The 22,017-nt window shown below is 43.3% G+C and overlaps 1 protein-coding gene across 6 annotated transcripts in view; it reads right to left on the reverse strand.

The window, feature by feature from the left end:
* The window catches only part of LOC135527684 (host cell factor 1-like), a 46,437-nt gene extending 26,651 nt beyond the window's left edge, over nt 1-19,786 (reverse strand). For 2 of the 6 annotated variants that reach the window (XM_064956178.1, XM_064956176.1), the window contains exons 1-17: nt 19,624-19,786; nt 17,883-18,073; nt 16,285-16,433; nt 15,895-16,055; nt 12,242-12,438; nt 10,586-10,670; nt 9,910-10,016; nt 8,819-8,998; nt 8,213-8,509; nt 7,823-7,974; nt 7,088-7,264; nt 6,006-6,230; nt 5,637-5,696; nt 4,642-4,752; nt 3,363-3,570; nt 1,593-1,726; nt 637-775 (exon numbers count right to left, since the gene is read on the reverse strand). In XM_064956178.1, the coding sequence (XP_064812250.1) occupies nt 637-775; nt 1,593-1,726; nt 3,363-3,570; nt 4,642-4,752; nt 5,637-5,696; nt 6,006-6,230; nt 7,088-7,264; nt 7,823-7,974; nt 8,213-8,509; nt 8,819-8,998; nt 9,910-10,016; nt 10,586-10,670; nt 12,242-12,438; nt 15,895-16,055; nt 16,285-16,433; nt 17,883-18,051 (2,551 nt within the window). In that variant the 5' untranslated portion in view covers nt 18,052-18,073; nt 19,624-19,786. Of the gene's footprint in view, nt 1-636; nt 776-1,592; nt 1,727-3,362; nt 3,571-4,641; nt 4,753-5,636; nt 5,697-6,005; nt 6,231-7,087; nt 7,265-7,822; nt 7,975-8,212; nt 8,510-8,818; nt 8,999-9,909; nt 10,017-10,585; nt 10,671-12,241; nt 12,439-15,894; nt 16,056-16,284; nt 16,434-17,882; nt 18,074-18,451; nt 18,698-19,623 lie in introns of those variants that run through there. The other 4 variants (XM_064956181.1, XM_064956180.1, XM_064956179.1 and 1 more) reach the window with 3 other exon arrangements.
* Nucleotides 19,787-22,017: the final 2,231 nt, after the last annotated feature.

Here is a 22,017-nt window from a genome sequence, read left to right on the forward strand (position 1 = left end):
ACTGGTCCCCAGTAGCGCTGACAGACTGGTTCCCAGTAGCGCTAACAGACTGGTCCCCAGTAGCGCTAACAGACTGGTTCCCAGTAGCGCTAACAGACTGGTTCCCAGTAGCGCTAACAGACTAGTCCCCAGTAGCGCTGACAGACTGGTTCCCAGTAGCGCTAACAGACTGGTCCCCAGTAGCGCTAACAGACTGGTTCCCAGTAGCGCTAACAGACTGGTCCCCAGTAGCGCTAACAGACTGGTTCCCAGTAGCGCTGACAGACTGGTTCCCAGTAGCGCTAACAGACTGGTCCCCAGTAGCGCTAACAGACTGGTCCCCAGTAGCGCTAACAGACTGGTTCCCAGGCTCGTGTAATGAGACTGATGCTACAAAACAGCACAAGCTAAAGCCTGGCGGTGACCTGTTGATGATTTAATGTGTCGCCAACTAAAATCACGTTAAATCACTAACTAAAATCACGTTAAATCACTAACTAAAATCACGTTAAATCACTAACTAAAATCACATTAAATCACAAACTAAAATCACATTAAATCACAAACTAAAATCACATTAAATCACGAACTAAAATCATATTTAGTAGCATAAGTAGACATGATTAGCAAAGCTGTGATGAGATTATCACTGAGCACCTGTGGTTCCCTTGACGACCAGGGTGGTGACGTTAGGTTTGACACCGGAAACCGTTACCGGGGAGACGAGACGTACACCTCCCATGGGGACGGTCCGTAAAATAGTTCCGGGCTGTCCAGGGGCACCCTTCAGCACCACCTGGTAGAAACATAATGTATACATGTGCAATATAGGAAATATACAGTTATTCCCATGAGCAAGGCTCGTAACTGCTATACAATTTAAAATATTATATTATTTTTCAAATAACTTAATGTTGCTGGACCCCAGGAAGAGTAGCTGCTGTCTTGACAGGAACTAATGGGGATCCATAATAAACCCCAGGAAGAGTAGCTGCTGCCTTGACAGGAACTAATGGGGATCCATAATAAACCCCAGGAAGAGTAGCTGCTGCCTTGGCAGGAACTACCAGTCCGTTTGGATATTTGAATAACTGCACCCATCACTAATCTGCTTCACATTGTATTGAATGTTTTTGTCCTGGTTTCTTATTGGTTTTTAGTGTCATCTTTCTCTGCTTACACAGCAGTGGTTAAGAGTGTTGGACTTGTAACCGAAAGGTTCCTAGATCAAATCCCAGAGTTGACAAGGTATAAAAATCTGTCGCTCTGCCCCTGAACAAGGCAGTTAACCCACTGTTCCTAGGCCGTCATTGTAGATAAGAATTTGTTTTATCATAAAGGGGTTTATTAATGACTTGTCCATCCTCTTTACCTGTGCGAGTCCCTGTTGACCAGCCCCAGTTCTGGGCATAGTGCTGATGATCATGCCTGGTGTCACTGCACCAGGGTTAAAGGTTAGAGAGGGGATAGGTGGGGGGGTTGGGGTACCTGTGTGAGTCCCTGTTGACCAGCCCCAGCTCTGGGCATTGCGCTGATGATCTTGCCTGGTGTCACTGCACCAGGGTTAAAGGTTAGAGAGGGGATAGGTGGGGGGGGGGGGGGGGTTGGGGTACCTGTGTGAGTCCCTGCTGACCAGCCCCAGCTCTGGGCATTGCGCTGATGATCTTGCCTGGTGTCCCGGTGCCTGGAGTCATCATCTTAGTGGTGATAATGGTAATGGGGGACTTCATACCACTTCCTGTCACTCCTGACCAGACAACAGATTAAAACACATTAGTACAGTTATATGTATTAGGCAAAGGGGAACCCATTTCTGGTATATCAATAAAATAAATCCCAGCACACTTTTGGACTCATTTAGTAGTTACCCGATAAAGTACATATCATTGGAAATTAATGTTGAAAATTTAATTTATATTCCCGGAAATTAAATTGAAAATTATGCCATAGCTAGAACAAGGAGACGGAACAAGGAGCCCGACGATATGTAAACCTGAAGAATCCGGTTGGAAAAGTTCTCCTTTTCCCCTCCGTTACGCGTCTCTCGTTTAAGTTTGTTCCCCTCCACTCCCTGTGCACATGCGAGCGGTGTGCACCGAAGCCTACAGAAATGTACTTGCTTTGCAAATGTGTCTTAATTTCTACCAATCTGTGCCAGTTACGGTTTTCATATCCACCTTTTCATGGAACAGTTTAAATTTAATTTAAAAAATAAAATGGCTTCATATCTCAAAATCATTGTCATGTAGTTAATCAAAATTCTAAATAAATGATAAAAACCTCAAAAAGTAACTTATATTGCCATATAAAAGAAAAAGGCCTACATAAAGCCAACAAATAAAAACAGTGCAGCCTGCAAATAGACGATATCTGTATAAAAATAAATATCAGGCCAGGTAGCCGATAGACCTACTTCTGTGTGTAATCAGGTAGTCTATAGACCTACTATGTGTAATCAGGCCAGGTAGTCTATAGACCTACTTCCGTGTGTAATCAGGTAGTCTACAGACCTACTTCTATGTGTAATCAGGTAGTCTATAGACCTACTTCTATGTGTAATCAGGCCAGGTAGTCTATAGACCTACTTCTGTGTGTAATCAGGTAGTCTATAGACCTACCTCTATGTGTAATCAGGCCAGGTAGTCTATAGGCCTACTTCTGTGTGTAATCAGGCCAGGTAGTCTATAGGCCTACTTCTGTGTATAATCAGGTAGTCTACAGACCTACTTCTATGTGAAATCAGGTAGTCTATAGACCTACTTCTATGTGTAATCAGGCCAGGTAGTCTATAGACCTACTTCTATGTGTAATCAGGTAGTCTATAGACCTATTCCTATGTGTAATCAGGTAGTCTATAGACCTACTTCTATGTGAAATCAGGTAGTCTATAGACCTACTTTGTGTGCTTGGTTAGAAGACTATTTGTAGAAGACTGCTTGGTTAGAAGACTATTTGTAGAAGACTGCTTGGTTAGAAGACTATTTGTAGAAGACTGCTTGGTTAGAAGACTATTTGTAGAAGACTGCTTTCTATAAGGTTAATTTTGAAGTGTTGCATTTTGATTCAAGTCAAATATGTATATTCTGGAAGGTCGAATGTTGATGTCGGGAGACCGCCATCACAGAAAAGGGGAGAGAGACCACTTGTTCCTGTTAGTTAACTTAAACCAATCACGACGTGGCATAGCATATCAGCAGTGACAACGGTTGGCTGCTATTTAAGTGATAGTTTGACTGTCAAATCCATGTACTGGTGTACCGGCAAGAGACTTTTCCCAGAGACCGTCCTGAAATACTCACCAGCGCCGGACAAAAATACACCAAAAAAAAGGGCTCCAGACCTGCAATTGACTGATTGAAACGATCGATAGGAAACAGACGAACCTGTTTGTCCGATGGAGGACATGGGTATGGTCTTGATGATGTGGGTGCCCGGCTTGGAGGTGGAGGTAGGCATGCTGCTGTAGGACAAGATGGTGGGCTTGCCCCCTACGGTGGCCCCGGCCTTGGAAGTGGTGATGATGGTGGTGGGCGTGCCGTCGGCTGACGTCACCAGCTTCAGGATAGTACCCGCCGGAAGAGGACCCTTCGTCTGGCGGGACAGGAAGAGGAGAGAGAGAGAGAGAGAGAGAGAGAGAGAGAGAGGGGTCAGAAGTGAAGACGAGAGGTGGAGGCTAACATATATCATGCTACACTTTTGTGAAATAGAGCCCCACCTTGAGGTTGGTGTAATATCCGTCGAGATGGATTATACCACCTGTTGGTTTATGCATAAAAACAACCAGCACGGTCCATTTCAGCTTGGTAGACAGTTGGAGACTCGTTCTCTATACGTCAGAACATATTCGATATCTGTTTCCACGGGATCTCACAGGAACTATGGTTGAGAATCGGCTGACGATGTGAATTCACCAATAAGTTGATTGTTGTGTACTGTCCCGCGTTACACAACGACAGGTACCACTGTCCCGCGCTACACAACGACAGGTACCACTGTCCCGCGTTACACAACGACAGGTACCACTGTCCCGCGTTACACAACGACAGGTACCACTGTCCCGCGTTACACAACGACAGGTACCACTGTCCCGCGTTACACAACGACAGGTACCACTGTCCCGCGCTACACAACGACAGGTACCACTGTCCCGCGTTACACAACGACAGGTACCACTGTCCCGCGTTACACAACGACAGGTACCACTGTCCCGCGTTACACAACGACAGGCACCACTGTCCCGCGTTACACAACGACAGGTACTAACCCGCATTACATAACTAAATGTATTACTGGCCCGTATTACATAACGAAATGTATTACAGACCTGTATTACATAACTAAATGTATTACAGACCTGTATTACATAACTAAATGTATTACTGGCCCGTATTACATAACTAAATGTATTACAGACCTGTATTACATAACTAAATGTATTACATAACTAAATGTATTACAGACCTGTATTACATAACTAAATGTATTACATAACTAAATGTATTACAGACCTGTATTACATAACTAAATGTATTACATAACTAAATGTATTACAGACCTGTATTACATAACTAAATGTATTACATAACTAAATGTATTACAGACCTGTATTACATAACTAAATGTATTACAGGCCCGTATTACATAACTAAATGTATTACTGACCTGTAGGATATGCTGGAGGCTGGAGCCAGCCTGTCCCGTCACCGCTCCTGTCTGACCAGGCTTGGTCTGGACCACGGACATCACCTTCCCCAGGTTGGACAGGTTAGACAGCTGGAGGACAGGAAGTAGGAGAGACCGTCAGATCACAGAGGAAAGACTGGTCGAACGCCACATGACTTTTACTATGAACATAGGTCTATTTCTATTTAATGGAATGCAGCATGACACTATGACGCTTCCACGTGACTTATTCAGATAGGACTGTTCTACTGTATTTAATATGTGAGCCCCCCATGGAGGGAATGGACTGATCCACTGTATTTAATATGTGAGCCCCCCATGGGGAGAATGGACTGATCCACTGTACATGTTTAATATGTGATCCCCCCATGGAGGGAATGGACTGATCCACTGTACATGTTTAATATGTGATCCCCCCCATGGAGGGAATGGACTGTTCCACTGTACATGTTTAATATGTGACCCCCCCATGGGGAGAATGGACTGTTCCACTGTACATGTTTAATATGTGACCCCCCCATGGGGAGAATGGACTGTTCTACTGTACATGTTTAATATGTGACCCCCCCATGGGGAGAATGGACTGTTCCACTGTACATGTTTAATATGTGACCCCCCCATGGGGAGAATGGACTGTTCTACTGTACATGTTTAATATGTGACCCCCCCCATGGGGAGAATGGACTGTTCTACTGTACATGTTTAATATGTGACCCCCCCATGGGGAGAATGGACTGTTCCACTGTACATGTTTAATATGTGACCCCCCCATGGAGGGAATGGACTGTTCCACTGTACATGTTTAATATGTGACCCCCCCCATGGGGAGAATGGACTGTTCTACTGTACATGTTTAATATGTGACCCCCCCATGGGGAGAATGGACTGTTCTACTGTACATGTTTAATATGTGACCCCCCCATGGGGATAATGGACTGTTCATGTAAAAGACAACAGAAGACATCCTAACTAACCCAATGCTGCACGTCCTTCCCAGACATCACTTTGTTTTGACCCTGGTTGGCCGCGGTCAGCTTAGAACGGGGGCACAAAACAGACGCAGAGAGTCACTGCTAAACCCAGGGGTCAATAAGCTGGTCAGCTGACTGGCTTAAAACGTTATTGTTTTGTTTTAAATACATTTTTATGATGTTTACTTGAAAAATTGGCACGGATTATTTCAATAAGAGTCGAACGAACAATTACAGAAACCGAACCAGAAAATCTTAAGTTTCTACTGAATAATAAAAAAATATTATGTTATTCATATTTATCAGAGTTCACTGGCTAACTTAGCGATCCTGCTAAGGCCACTAAACAGCCTCTGTCAGGTGTGATCTTACCAGCGTGCCACCTCCCCCCAGAGTGAGGGGACTCTTAACCAGAGTGATGGTCTTGGTGACTCCACCCACTACCGTGGTAACCACCTGGTGTTGCTGGGCAACTGTCACCGTGCCAGACTTGTGCACAGTGATGATTGGCCGATTGGGCGTTCCGGGTGTGGCGACACCTGACGTGCCCACCTGAGCTGCAGCAGTCTTCAGCATGCGAGTAGCTGGGTTACTAATCTGAGAGGAGGAACGAGACATGGAGGGGGTGAGAGTCAGGTTTCAAATATCTACTGTTCTTTTTGTTTTTTAATGTAAGTAGTGCCTTTAAAGCCCATATGGGCTAGACACCTGTTTCAAATACTGAATATATATATATATATGATTAATATTTTTTCCCAAAGTACTCTAATATTATTCTCACAACACAGTTCGTATATCAGTGTATTCGGAAAGTATTCAGACCCCTAAACTTTCTAAAATGGATAAATATATTTTTTCTTCTCATCAATCAACACATAATACCCCACAATGACATCACAATACTCCACAATGACATCACAATACCCCACAATGACATCACAATACCCCACAATGACATCACAATACCCCACAATGACATCACAATAATTTTAGAGTGGCCTTCTATTGTCCCCAGCACAAGGTGCACCTGTGTAATGATCAAGCTGTTCAATCAGCTTCTTGATATGCCACACCTGTCAGGTGGATGGATTATTTTAGCAAAGGAGAAATACTCACGACAGGGATATAAACAAATTTGTGCACAAAATTTGAGAGAAATAAGCTTTTTTGTTCATAATGGAACATTCCTGGGCTCTTTTCTTTCAGCTCATGAAACATGACCAACACTTCACATGTTGTGTTAATAATTTCCTTCAGAATACATTCCTACAGCACTTAGAATAAAATGGTTGCTTCATTCCAAGTGGTATGGTAGGTAGTGTGGATATTGATCAAATATCCACATCCTTACTACAAAATCACTCTAGTGAGCTAGCCAGCAGGCGTTATAATTGACAGCTGAGGTTTGCATGGAGAGTGTGTGTGTTACTATTAGTCCAAGCAGGATCGCTTACCATAACAGGCGAAGCTACTTTGACAGTCTGTGCGCCAGGGCTCATGGCTACTGTCTTGACTATGGTGGCACCTGCTGGCAACTGCATGGTGGCCGTGGAGGGCGGGATCTTCTGGGTGGCCGCAGCTGCTGCAGCCAACGCAGCCATGCCACTCATCTGAGGGCTGCCGCCCATTGGCTGAGAAGGAGGAAGCAGATAGGAATAGGCCCACAGAGACAACATAGAGTGAGGACACCGAAATAACCTTTAAAAAAAATATATATATACAAAAACGAGCCAATTTTGTGCAAATTCTTCAGGCTTAATCCATTATTTGACGGGTTAAATGTCAGATGGAACCAGAAGGAACCCTGTCAGATGCAACCAGAAGGAACCCTGTCAGATGGAACCAGAAGGAACCCTGTCAGATGGAACCAGAAGGAACCCTGTCAGATGGAACCAGAAGGAACCCTGTCAGATGGAACCAGAAGGAACCCTGTCAGAAGGAACCCTGTCAGATGGAACCAGAAGGAACCCTGTCAGATGGAACCAGAAGGAACCCTGTCAGATGGAACCAGAAGGAACCCTGTCAGATGGACCCAGAAGGAACCCTGACAGATGGAACCAGATGGAACCAGAAGGAACCCTGTCAGATGGAACCAGAAGGAACCCTGTCAGATGGAACCAGAAGGAACCCTCCACAGTGGACTACATTTGACCAGAACTCAGACCATAAATGTATTTATTTATTCATACGGTTCCCTGTGCGACCTGGGCCGGCACCACCATTCGGACCCCAGCAGGAAGTGATGTAACCATGACAGGGGATTTCCCGCCCTGGTTGGCCTGTCTCACCGTGACGATGGAGGCGCCTGTGGTGGAATGGGGAGCAGACACCTTAAGAATAGCTGAAGAGGAGAAACAATAAAACCCTGTTTAGAAGGTTGCTGATCTGGAAAGAAAACATTTGATTTTGATGTAAAAAAATTAATAATAATAATAATTAAAAAAACAGATCGTTTAGACAGCATGTCTTTTCCTTCGCCATAGCCTTTACAATCTACTTAGTTTTGAAAAGTTACAGAGAAATGAAACTACAGCATTTAAAATATTACAGTAACAGCCTAAAAACTGTTGTGTAAGTACCTGGTCCGCGAGCAGGAACTGGACTCCCAGGCATGGAGGGGACCAGGGTAATGCCCTGGAGAGGGTGGCCCGGGACGGACACTGCCGAGGCTGAGACAGGGCTTTTGGGGGAGGAATTGACCGGCAGTGGCGTCGCGGGGCTGACGCTGGGCGTGGTGGCGGCCGGGGCGGGGGGGATATCGTACTTCTGCAGCTGTAACAGGTAGGTGTCTGCAGTAGGTACCGCCCCCCAGCTCACCTCCAGGCTACTGGTGTTGGCTCTCACCAGCTGCACCCGTGACGGGGGGCGGGGCTTCTCTGTGGGGAGACGAATAAAAACAGAGCAGCAGTTAGGATTTAAATAACAACCTGATTAAATCATTTACATTAAATTATGTAAAATATTTTAAAAATACTTTTTCAATTAACACACACAAAAGCATTTTTGTGAATAACCAGCATCATGCTGCCTGATGAATAACCAGCATCATGATGAAGTGACAGGTGAACAACCAGCATCATGCTGCCTGATGAAGTGAATAACCAGCATCATGCTGCCTGATGAAGTGACAGGTGAACAACCAGCATCATGCTGCCTGATGAAGTGACGGGTGGAAGCACACTCACCTGTCTCCAGGTACCAGAGGTCCTTACAGCACACCTGGTTGTTCCAGGCCTTGCGGTAGCCGTCCCGTCCGCTCCAGACGTACAGACGTGAGTTGATGGCCACGGAGCAGTGACCAGCTCGGGCCCGAGGGATATTTTCTTCTAGAGAGTCCAGTAGAACTGACTCCCACACCATCGAGTCTGGTAAAATATGATGTTATTGTCAATGGAAACAGTAGAGGACCGAGAGGGGCAGCATTTGACATGGATCAGTTGAGAGGTACATTGTAACCGAGGAATGTTCGTCAGTCAGAATTCAGTTTTTTTTAGGGGATTTCTTTTGTTGTTGCATTTTTGTGCTTCAATGCTGACTGTGTTTGTACTCAACGTTTTATAAAAACTGGGCATCAAATGTGGTAATTTTTAGGCCATTTTATCTAAGAGAGTGGTGTGTTGGGTCAGCCTGACATACCTAGGTTGAGACAGGCCAGTGTGTTGGTCAGCCTGACATACCTAGGTTGGGACAGGCCAGTGTGTTGGTCAGCCTGACATACCAGTGTGTTGGTCAGCCTGACATACCTAGGTTGAGACAGGCCAGTGTGTTGGTCAGCCTGACATACCTAGGTTGAGACAGGCCAGTGTGTTGGTCAGCCTGACATACCTAGGTTGAGACAGGCCAGTGTGTTGGTCAACCTGACATACCTAGGTTGAGACAGGCCAGTGTGTTGGTCAGCCTGACATACCTAGGTTGAGACAGACCAGTGTGTTGGTCAGCCTGACATACCTAGGTTGAGACAGGCCAGTGTGTTGGTCAGCCTGACATACCTAGGTTGAGACAGGCCAGTGTGTTGGTCAGCCTGACATACCTAGGTTGAGACAGGCCAGTGTGTTGGTCAGCCTGACATACCTAGGTTGAGACAGGCCAGTGTGTTGGTCAGCCTGACATACCTAGGTTGAGACAGGCCAGTGTGTTGGTCAGCCTGACATACCTAGGTTGAGACAGGCCAGTGTGTTGGTCAGCCTGACATACCTAGGTTGAGACAGGCCAGTGTGTTGGTCAGCCTGACATACCTAGGTTGAGACAGGCCAGTGTGTTGGTCAGCCTGACATACCTAGGTTGAGACAGGCCAGTGTGTTGGTGCACTTCCACTCCTTCTCGTGTGTCGCTACTTTGACGTCATCCATCACCAGGGGAACCCAGCCTCCAAACACGAACATCCTGTTACAGAACAGGCAGGTGAGGAGGGAGACAGGCAGGTGAGGAGTAGAGGGAGACAGGCAGGTGAGGAGTAGAGGGAGACAGGCGAGGAGAGGAGGGAGACAGGTGAGGAGAGCGAGAGAGAGACAGGTGAGGAGAGCGAGAGAGAGACAGGTGAGTAGAGCGAGAGAGAGACAGGTGAGTAGAGCGAGAGAGAGACAGGTGAGGAGAGCGAGAGAGAGACAGGTGAGTAGAGCGAGAGAGAGACAGGTGAGGAGAGAGAGAGAGAGAGACAGGTGAGGAGAGCGAGAGAGAGACAGGTGAGGAGAGCGAGAGAGAGACAGGTGAGGAGAGCGAGAGAGAGACAGGGAGAGTAAGATAGGGAGAGTGAGACAGGGAGAGTGAGACAGGGAGAGTGAGACAGGGAGAGTGAGACAGGGAGAGTTGGGACAGGTGAGTTTGTGGGGAATAAAGATGGCCATGAGTATGATCCTGTGACTCAGTTGGTAGGAGCCAGCAATGCCAACTCGGTGGGTTCAATTCCCACAGGGATCACATATGCACATTTTAAAACATGACATTTCACTCACTTGTTGGTGATAGTTGTGGCAGAGTGGAGACTGCGAGGGAGAGGAGCTGTTCCGTTGATCGAGGGCTTATTCCATGTGAGGGTGTCTGCAGAGGAAAGCAAATAACTCATCCAGCCACTGTACTAAAAAAACAACAAATGTCTCCATTTTAAATCATTTCAGCCCAGCAAGTAGGCTTATTCTGGGCCCAGAAAACCTGCTAGAAAGATCATAATACACTATACCCCTTCATAGTGTATTATCCCGGATTGTCTGCGGTCGTAGCTCTTCCCCTGTGATTCAGCGTAACCGTAATAGTTTGAACATGGGATTTTAGTGCTTTTGATCCTGCTGTGTAAAGTGACTTTGGGTGTCTTAAAAAGCATTATAATACAAATTTTAATATCAATACTAATTACAATACGAATAATAATAATTATAGTAATCATAATTATATAATAATTAACATAATAATAATACCAATAATAATAATACAAATTATAATACCAATAATAATACTAAATATAATAAAAATACTAATTATAATAATTAAAATAATAATACTAATTATAATACTAAATATAATAAAAATACTAATTATAATAATTAAAATAATAATACTAAATATAATAAACATACTAATAATAATACTAATTATAATAATTAAAATAATAATACTAAATATAATAAAAATACTAATAATAATACTAATTAAAATAATAATACTAATTATAATAATTAAAATAATAATACTATTTATAATAATTAAAATAATAATACTAATTATAATACCAATAATAATACTAATTATAATATCAATAATTATAATAACACCAATAATCATACTAATAATAACAATTATAAAAAATAATACCACCAATTATAATAATACCACCAATTATAATAATACCACCAATTATAATAATACCACCAATTATAATAATACCACCAATTATAATAATACCACCAATTATAATAATACCACTAATTACAATAATAACACTAATTACAATAATAACACTAATTACAATAATAACACTAATTACAATAATAACACTAATTGCAATAATAACACAAATTGCAATAATAACACTAATTGCAATAATAACACTAATTGCAATAATAACACTAATTGCAATAATAACACTAATTGCAATAATAACACTAATTGCAATAACACTAATTACAATAATAACACAAATTACAATAATAACACAAATTACAATAATAACACAAATTACAATAATAACTAATTATAATAATGACACCAATTATAATAATAACACTAATTATAATAATAACACTAATTATAATAATACCACAAGTTATAATAATAATAAACCTAGATCGTGCTACATTTACACACACAGCTCTATTTGGATAATTTTTTACACTATTTGGTCTGTTGACCAATCAGATCTTTTGACCATAATTGGATAACCTGTGTAAACACAGCCTGTGTAGGTGTTTAACATATCAGCCAAGCACATAACATGATATAACGACGTGATGCCCAACTGCACAGTCGATAACGTAACAGGCAGCCAGCCATTGGTTGATGCCACGCAACCTGCCAGTCAGCGTGTCACTGTACTGTGAACACCATGTGTATTCTGTCCAGACAAATTAACTTGATTTGATTTCCGAGTCGGGCAGGAAACTCGAGCCGTCACTCACCTATGTCTAAGATCCACAGATCCCCCAGACGACAACCACTCATGCCTCCATAGATGACCAGACGGGACTTCTCTGTGTCGACGACGGCAGTGTGGCTCTCTCTGGGCGGGGGCAACACCCCGTAGGTGATGGGGATGTCCCAGCCCACCACACTGGAGCCGGCACGCAGCTCCAACGTGTACAGATCATTCAGGTATCTGAGTCGAGGAAAGGAAACACAATTACATTTTATTCTGTTCCATCAGCTGTAAGAAAAACACCAGATTGTGTTAAAAGTTGCTGTGTTTTGACAAGGCCTACATTAACACCATCCAAACACCACACTGGATGGTAGACCCCCCCCTCCCCAGAGTTAGCTACGGGCAACGATGTTCCTCTGTCTCATGATGATTACAGCCTCCCTTCATCTGGTTATATCTATAGTGTTTGGCAAGGTTACGGGTTCAATCCCAACAGGGATCACTGTGTACTGTGAGTCAATAATCTATTGGACAGGGGTTGGACAGGTTAAAGTATCAACCAATCCACTAACTGAAACGTGGACAACGTTCTCCAGTGAGTTTACCTGTTTCCTGTTGAAATGTGATATCCCAGGTATAAAACACAATAAAGGGTACAAAAAATATTTTGAGTGTTGTTTTTTTTAATACACACAACTGCAAACTTCAAGAAGGGCATTCAAGGAGTTGGTTTGATGGGAAGTCGTGATGTCAACGGCCTCCCCCCTTCTTGAGGAACAGAGGAGCATTAGAAAACAAAAGAAGAAAGCTGACTTAAGAAATCCCCCCTGTGCTACGACACGATGTAAGAAATCCCCCCTGTGCTACGACACGATGTAAGAAATCCCCCCTGTGCTACGACACGATGTAAGAAATCCCCCCTGTGCTACGACACGACTTAAGAAATAGCCCCCTGTGCTACGACACGATGTAAGAAATCCCCCTGTGCTACGACACGACTAAAGAAATCCACCCTGTGCTACGACACGACGTAAGAAATCCCCCGTGCTACGACACGATGTAAGAAATCCCCCCTGTGCTACGACACGACTAAAGAAATCCCCTCCTGTGCTACGACGACTAAAGAAATCCCACCTGTGCTACGACATGACTAAAGAAATCCACCCTGTGCTACGACACGACGTAAGAAATCCCCACTGTGCTACGACATGACTTAAGAAATAGCCCCCTGTGCTACGACACGACGTAAGAAATCCCCCCCTGTGCTACGACACAATGTAAGAAATCCCCCCCCTGTGCTACGACACAATGTAAGAAATCCCCCCTGTGCTACGACATGACTAAAGAAATCCCGTACCAATCTTGTCTCGGATTCTTTCTACCTCATGTCTTGGTTTTTTCTCTGACATGCACGGTCAACTGTTGGACCTTTATATAGACAGGTGTGTGCCTTTCCAAATCATGTCCAATCATTTGAATTTAAATGGAAACAGGATGCACCTGAGCTCAAAGCAAAGGGTGTGAATACTTGTGTAAATAAAATCCCGTTGTCACTTTCATGATGGGGTATTGTGATGTCATTATGGGGTATTGTGATGTCATTATGGGGTATTGTGTGTAGGTTGATGAGGAAATAAATCTATTTAATACATTTTAGAATAAGGCTGTAACGTAACAAAATGTGTAGAAAGTCAAGGGGTCTGAATACTTTCCAAATGCAACTGTATATAAAATAATGATTCACTCAAAATATTTTGTTTGTTTCTATGACAAAGTAGACCTATGTCATGAACATGGCCCTTTAAGAGTTCTATGGCTGCGCCGAACACGCTTGATACTCCAGCTGTAACTGCATGTGTAAAACAATGCCACTCGCACAATTGTGCGAGTGGCAAAGTAAATGTGGTAGCGATAGATTCCTCTTATTTATTTATTTTTTAACAAAGGCCCAAACTTTATTCAATAGTTTTCCCGCAATTGTATGAAGAATTGCAAGGCGCCCCCCGGCGGGTGGTGAAGACAACCCAGTACGTCACTGGGAACATGCTCCCCCCCCCCAGTGGGTGGTGAAGACAACCCAGTACGTCACTGGGAACATGCTCCCCCCCTTTGTGTTGCGAAACAGTTATAAATATGGTTTTAAAGAATTTGGCAACTCGTCCAACCGGCCTCACAAACGCAGACCACGAGCAACCACGCCAGCCCAGGACCTCCACACCCGGCCTCACAACCGCAGACCACGAGCAACCACGCCAGCCCAGGACCTCCACACCCGGCCTCACAACCGCAGACCACAAGCAACCACGCCAGCCCAGGACCTCCACACCCGGCCTCACAACCGCAGACCACGAGCAACCACGCCAGCCCAGGACCTCCACATCCTGCCTCACAACCGCAGACCACGAGCAACCACGCCAGCCCAGGACCTCCACATCCTGCCTCACAACCGCAGACCACGAGCAACCACGCCAGCCCAGGACCTCCACACCCGGCCTCACAACCGCAGACCACGAGCAACCACGCCAGCCCAGGACCTCCACATCCTGCCTCACAACCGCAGACCACGAGCAACCACGCCAGCCCAGGACCTCCGCACCCGGCCTCACAACCGCAGACCACGAGCAACCACGCCAGCCCAGGACCTCCACATCCTGTCTCACAACCGCAGACCACGAGCAACCACGCCAGCCCAGGACCTCCACATCCTGCCTCACAACCGCAGACCACGAGCAACCACGCCAGCCCAGGACCTCCACATCCTGCCTCACAACCGCAGACCACGAGCAACCACGCCAGCCCAGGACCTCCACATCCTGTCTCACAACCGCAGACCACGAGCAACCACGCCAGCCCAGGACCTCCACACCCGGCCTCACAACCGCAGACCACGAGCAACCACGCCAGCCCAGGACCTCCACATCCTGCCTCACAACCGCAGACCACGAGCAACCACGCCAGCCCAGGACCTCCACACCCGGCTTCTTCAAATGAGGGATGGTCTGAAACCAGACACACAGACAGAAACTGTGGGTTTGCACAACGGGAGACTTTCTGCACAAACTGTCAGAAATGGTGTCAGGTGAAGCTCATCTGCGATGCTCGTCGTCCTCACCAGGGTCTTGACCTCACTGCATTTCAGCATCGTCACCGACTTCAGTGTGCAAATGCTCACCTTCGACAGCCACTGGCACGCTTCACAGATGAATCCGGTTTCAACTGTTACCAGGGGGATGGCAGACAGTACCGAGTCCCTTTGTCGTTCCATTCATCCACCGCCATCACCTCATGTATCAACACGATATGCATACTCACCAGACATGTCACCCATTGTTCATGTTTGGGATGCTCTGGATCGACAGCGTGTTCCAGTTCCCACCAATATACAGCAACAACGCAGAGCCATTGAAGTGGAGTGGGACAACATTCCACAGGCCACAATCAACAGCCTGATGAAGTCTATGTGAAGATGTGTCACGCTACATGAGGCAAATGGTGGTTACAACAGATACTGACTGGTTTTGTGATCCACAATCCTGTTTTTTTTTAAGGTATCTGTGACCAACGGATGCATATCTGTATGCCCAGTCATGTGAAATCCATAGACGAGTGCCTAATGAACATTTAAATTGACTGATTTCCTTATATGAACTGTAACTTATTGTATTTTGTTCAGTATATATGGATGATGTATACCTGGGGATGTTGTTCTTGGGGTCCTCGCTGTCGTTAGCCAGTCCTCCGAACAGAAAGCATTTGTTCCCTACCAGGGAGAAGCTGTGTCCCAGGCGGGGACAGGGAGGAGGGCCGTTCTTAGGAGACTTGGGCTTCAGACGCTTCCACTCCCAGCGACTGGCCTGTGGACAGCCGGAGAAAATAACATCATGCAGATGATAACTCACTAACAAGCTTGGGTGTGGCCCTACGATCTCAAACTCGCCAATGCTGACATCTGATGCAAAAACAGAGAAATTGGTTTAAATTGACAGACATCTGATATACAGATTTTGTTTGTGCTGTTTAGTGTTTTACGCCCCAATGTCTCACGAAATAACTATCAGTGTATTATGTGGGCTGAGCGTGTACCTGCAGTTCATACAGATCGTTGCTGTATTTGCCATACTCCACCATCCCTCCGAACACCAGCAGCCTGGTGCCGTCGCACACGAACCCATACGCAGCACAGCCAGGCGGGATATCACCACGGACTGCAGGAATGAACCACTGGTTGGTCGCTGAAACACAATTAACTCTTAGATTAATGACAACCCCTGCTATTCAACAAATGTTACTGTTGTAATAACCTGTTTAACTACAAAATGTCAAAAGCCATAGTCTGAGGATTCCAGTGATTTCAATTAAAAATATAGTCTAACAAATATGCCAATATGGAAAGTCATTCTTGGTGCTGCACCACTGACAGACCATAGAAATACAGTGCTATTGCATGTAAATGGTATGTGTTGTGTTTATCATCGCAGTTTGTTTTTTTTTGGCATTTTTGTTTAGCGGCCAACTATTTGACATGCCATTTTGACAGTGCTCAGGTACGCTTAAAAAAATAGCACAACGTAGAATGCTAAATGAACTAGCTCCGCCTTATCTCGGCTCATTGGTCACGATGGCAACACCCACCCGTAGCACACGCTCCAGCAGGTGTATCTCACTGATCATCCCTAAAGCCAACACCTCATTTGGACGCCTTTCGTTCCAGTTCTCTGCTGCCTGTGACTGGAACGAATTGCAAAAATTGCTGAAGTTGGAGACTTTTATCTCCCTCACCAACTTCAAACATCTGAGCAGCTAACCAATCACTGCAGCTGTACATAGTCTATCGGTAAATAGCCCACCCAATTTTACCAACCTCATCCCCATACTGTTTTTATGTATTTACTTTTCTGCTCTTTTGCACACCAATATCTCTACATGACCATCTGATCATGTATCACTCCAGTGTTAATCTGCAAAATTTTAATTATTTGCCTACCTCCTCATGCCTTTTGCACACAATGTATATAGACTCACCTTTTTTCTACTGTGTTATTGACTTGTTAATTGTTTACTCCATGTGTAACTCTGTGCTGTCTGTTTACACTGCTATGCTTTATCTTGGCCAGATCGCAGTTGCAAATGAGAACTTGTTCTCAACTAGCCTACCTGGTTAAATAAAGCTTAAATAAAATAAAAAAAATAAAAAAATAAATTGTGGATTAGTGTTTAATAATGATTGATCTTTGTTGATATTATGACGTTGCTGTTTTCTATTAACCCGCCATTTCTCTCTGGATTTTCTCTCCAATCAGCACCCAAGGCGAACCATTACCCACATAACTAACTACTGATCCCATTACATTTCACAGCACGTCAACACTGGCGCTTGCTTACCTTGCAAAATGATGAGCAATACAGAAGTCACATTTTAACCATGTACCAAACTGTCAAACACAGGGGTGCATTGCTAATTCACTATGTTGAACGACAATGCATAAACGGATTAAGTACTTGGTTAAAATAATATGTATAGGTAGTTTGCTAGCCAACCATACATTCTATTTCTATATAATAACTGACTAGCACAATTTTGCGGAAGCGCTAGTTAGAATCCGATTGCTAAAAAATGTTAACGATAGGATTTAAACATATCTACTAAATGTATGCATGAACCACTGGACGTTAAATCTTACCTGTGTTATAAACATGCAACTCATCCACAATTCCTTCATTGCCCCCCCCGAAAACGACCATCAATTCTTTGATTGCAACCGCACGGTGCCCATGTCGGGGCCGGGGGACAGGACCGGACCAACCCAAAACCCGCTTCCACCGTGGCTGCAGGACTGAGCCAGATGCCATTGTGCCGGGAGATGAAGTTCCTCTTTGAGTGAAAAAAAAAAATCCAAATTGAAAAGCTTTTCAATATTAGTTGAACATTGAGATAAATAGCTACAAGTATAACAATGCTAAATGAACTAGCTCGCTAGTTAGCTCCTGTCAGGAATAGCCAGCTAGTTGGCTAACGCTAAGCTAACAGGATTAATAACCGCGTCCTGCTAAAATACTGCACACAAAAAAATATATATATATAAAATCAAGATGTGTTTGTTTTGATCCCAGTTCAAGTCCAATTGTATATAGTTGTATTGAGAATATGTCCAGGCGGCTGTGATTCTATCTTAATTGCTAACAGTAGCAAGCAAGCTTATTTAGCCAAGAAGAAGCTAAATAAAAAAATCTATGGGAGCCGCCATTTTACCTTGCTCGACGCTTTGCAGAAAATGTGTAGAAAAAAAAGCCGGCAGGTCAAAACAACATAAATCCGTAACACCATCAATGCACAGCCATTTATAAAAAAAATTATGTAAAATAAAATGGTGTTACTCGCAGTCAACTTTGTGCATCTCTTCAAAATTCACACAATACATTTTTTGTTGTTGTGTTTTGCAGTTAATAGTTCCACATAAGCAAAACGGTGCGATTCAATGGGTGCCGCCATCTTGGCGCAAACTAACCACCCAAAATGGCCGACACAAATTAGGCGCTGAACCCAGTTTGCGAGTTACGACTGAATTATTTTTTTATTATAATTATATATATATATTTACGAATTAGCTTCCTTCCACGTATATAATTTACAATCCAAATGTATATTTGGATATTATTGTCCCGGGAAGGTAGCCACACCAGCTGTTTATTTTTTCATGCTTTTATCATGAGCAGAAATGCATATTTAACGTTATTCAGGACATTTTTTATTTTATTTAGATTCAGATATGTTGATTTAATTGTAACTTGTTTCCAACAGTACCACTCCAATTGTCATCTCTAGTAATTGTTGCTAAAGTTCCAGGCAGGCAATGTTCATTTGTGTTGTTTTGTTGTACTGTGATGGTACCTGACAAAAGCTAGCTAGTTAGCTGTCAAAAAGGCGCTGGTTTAGCTAACAGCTAGCTAGCCAACACTAGTGAAGCATCTTTGATAGTCCGCTAGCTAGCTAATACTGCAAATCAAGATTCATTCAACATAACATTACTGACAGATTATACATAGCATTTCAACAGAACAACCCAGATAGCATTTAGCATATAGCTATTTAGCTTCTTAGCTAGCTCTCTCGTTAACGTTAGCTTCCGGCTTAGAAGCTAAAGTTAATATCCTTCTTGACCAAGTACAGCTAATTATGAATGACGAGCAACCTTAGTACAAACCTAACATGGTAGAATAATTTGGGGGGAAATTTTAAGTTGAACTTCTTTTATTAACGTATCTTTCATTGAAGCATTAACAGTTATAATTTACTTTTCCTTATTAGCCTTGCTAGCAAGTTAGCCAACTTCCCTCAAGAAAAATGGCGGAGATACCGTCACAACAAAAAGCAACGAGAAAAAAAAAGAAAAGTTGAAATTATCAATACCACATTATACTTACACGTTAATTGTAACTAATCAAAAGTCTCGAGAGCGGGACTCAATTTAAGAAATTGCACCCAGATAATAATATCAGTTAAAATGAGAAGCTAGTACTGTCTTTGGCTACTTCTCATGCCGCCCAGGAAGCCGCCATTTTCTCATCTGCATCAAACAAACACCAGTATCCAGAAGCCCATAGTGGAGATGGCGAGCAAAGTGGCTTGCTGAAACCAGTGAAGGCTGTCTCACCACTCCAACAACAGGGCAAAGGTTTGCAGGGCACAGCATGGCATCAATTGGCCTAGACCAGGCTGCATGTAAATGGTTCAAAAAAGAACTTCACTGATAGAACTCACTGTATTTTTTCAGTGTAGTAGAAAGCAGATTATGAATGTTGACTAAATATCGGTCCAAGACTATAGCGAAATCATCTATATGAACGCAGTTTATCATAGCGCAGTGACATCCAAACATTTCTCCAAGTTTCACCATCATTGTAGAGTCCTAGTTATTTTGTTGCTTTGATTTCAGAAGTAATTTCTGAAGATCGTTATTTAATGTAATTAGTGATTCATTTACATCTGTCCCTCATTTTAAGGTCAATCCTGTTACGTGAACTGAACTGTAAGTTTAATATGAAACTATTCCTTTAAAAACAAAAATCTAAAGGAACATCTACACTGAACAAAAATGTAAACTGTTGGTTTCATGAGCTGAAATAAAAGATCCCAAAATGGTACATAAGAACAAAAAGCTTATTCCTCTCAAATGTTGTGCACATGTGTTTACATCCCTGTTAGTGAGCATTTCTCCTTTGCCAATATAATCCATCCACCTGACAGGTGTGGCATATCAAGAAGCTGATTGAACAGCAAGATCATTACACAGGTGCACCTTGTGCTAGGAACATTAAAAGGCCAATCTAAAATGTGCAGTTTCATCACAACACAATGCCACAGATGTCTCAAGTTTTTAGGGGGTGTGCAATTGGCATGCTGACTGCAGGAATGTCCACCAGAGCTGTTGCCAGATAATTTAATGTTCATTTCTCTACCATAAGCCACCTCTGTCGTTTTAGAGAATTTGGCAGTACGCCCAACTGGCCTCCCAACCCCAGACCATGACAACCCAGGACCTCCACATCCGGCTTCTTCACCTGCGGATCATCTTGAGACCAGCCACCTGGACAGCTGATGGAACTGTGGGTCTGCACAAACGGTCAGAAGCACATCTGCGTGCTCGTCATCCTCACCAGGGTCTTGACTTGACTGCAGTTCAGTGTCGTAACCGACTTCAGTGGGCAAATACTCACCTTCAATGGACACTGGCGAAGTGTGCTCTTCACAGATTAATCCCATATGATGCTGCGTTTTGCATCATACAGGGTTGATTTATGTATTTTGAAAGTTGCATATCTTGACACCTTGAGTGCTAACAAGCAAAACATTTTGGGACTATGTCAACAATCGACTAATGAAACAAACACCAAAATATAGTTTACGGGTGGTGTTTTCGTTTGATAGTTATTTACTATTGTCATTTTTATTATTTAACCTCTTGAAATGGAAAAACATGTTTTTATGAAGTTCAACATGTATTCTTTATGACAATGTTAAAATGAGCTGAAATAAAATACAAAATTGGACCAAGTTACACTTTTCAAAAGGCACCGAATTGATGAAATGACCCAAGTACATTGTGGAACATGTTGTATACATTGGATTAAAATACAATGTCCCAATTACATCTCTTGATAACAAACTCAACACACCAGACAATTATATAAATTCATATTGTTCACATAATTAAATAATTCACATTGTTGTTGCATTGTCGAGAAGGAACCTCCACGTAAGCCTGTCATTGGATGATGTGTACTGTGTGTCTCTCATACATACGACTACCAAAACTTAAATCATTAATATCAAAATAATTCTACTTTCTTTACGAGAGTAGACAATACATGTTCAGCAGACTTCTAAATCATGATTGATAGGCCTAATTGTGTAAAAATATTTTATTTGTAACTGGAATATTTCAAGTTATAAGTCGTATGTACGGGATACACAATGTATGTATCGTCCAATGAGATGCTTAGTTTGCGGTTTCCTTCCTGACAATGCAACAATAACACATACAATAATAGAAACTTAAAGGAAATGTCAGTAGAATAGAAGAATACATTTGAGCAGAAGTATAACAGGAAGGCACAATTTAGTCCAATATTTACAGGTTTTTGGGGAAGGTCGGGATGAGGGCAGTGTATACACTAAGTAGAGTAAGAGTCTGGAAGCAACAGTTGTGATGTGTACATGGCATTAGTATATATATATGTGTGTGTGTGTGTATGTGTATGGGTGAGTGTGTATGGGTGAGTGCATGTGTACTAAGGTGCGAAGAATCAGAGCAGGTG

This window comes from Oncorhynchus masou, chromosome 33, assembly GCF_036934945.1.
Source record: "Oncorhynchus masou masou isolate Uvic2021 chromosome 33, UVic_Omas_1.1, whole genome shotgun sequence".
In the NCBI taxonomy this organism is placed as follows: Eukaryota; Metazoa; Chordata; class Actinopteri; order Salmoniformes; family Salmonidae; genus Oncorhynchus; species Oncorhynchus masou.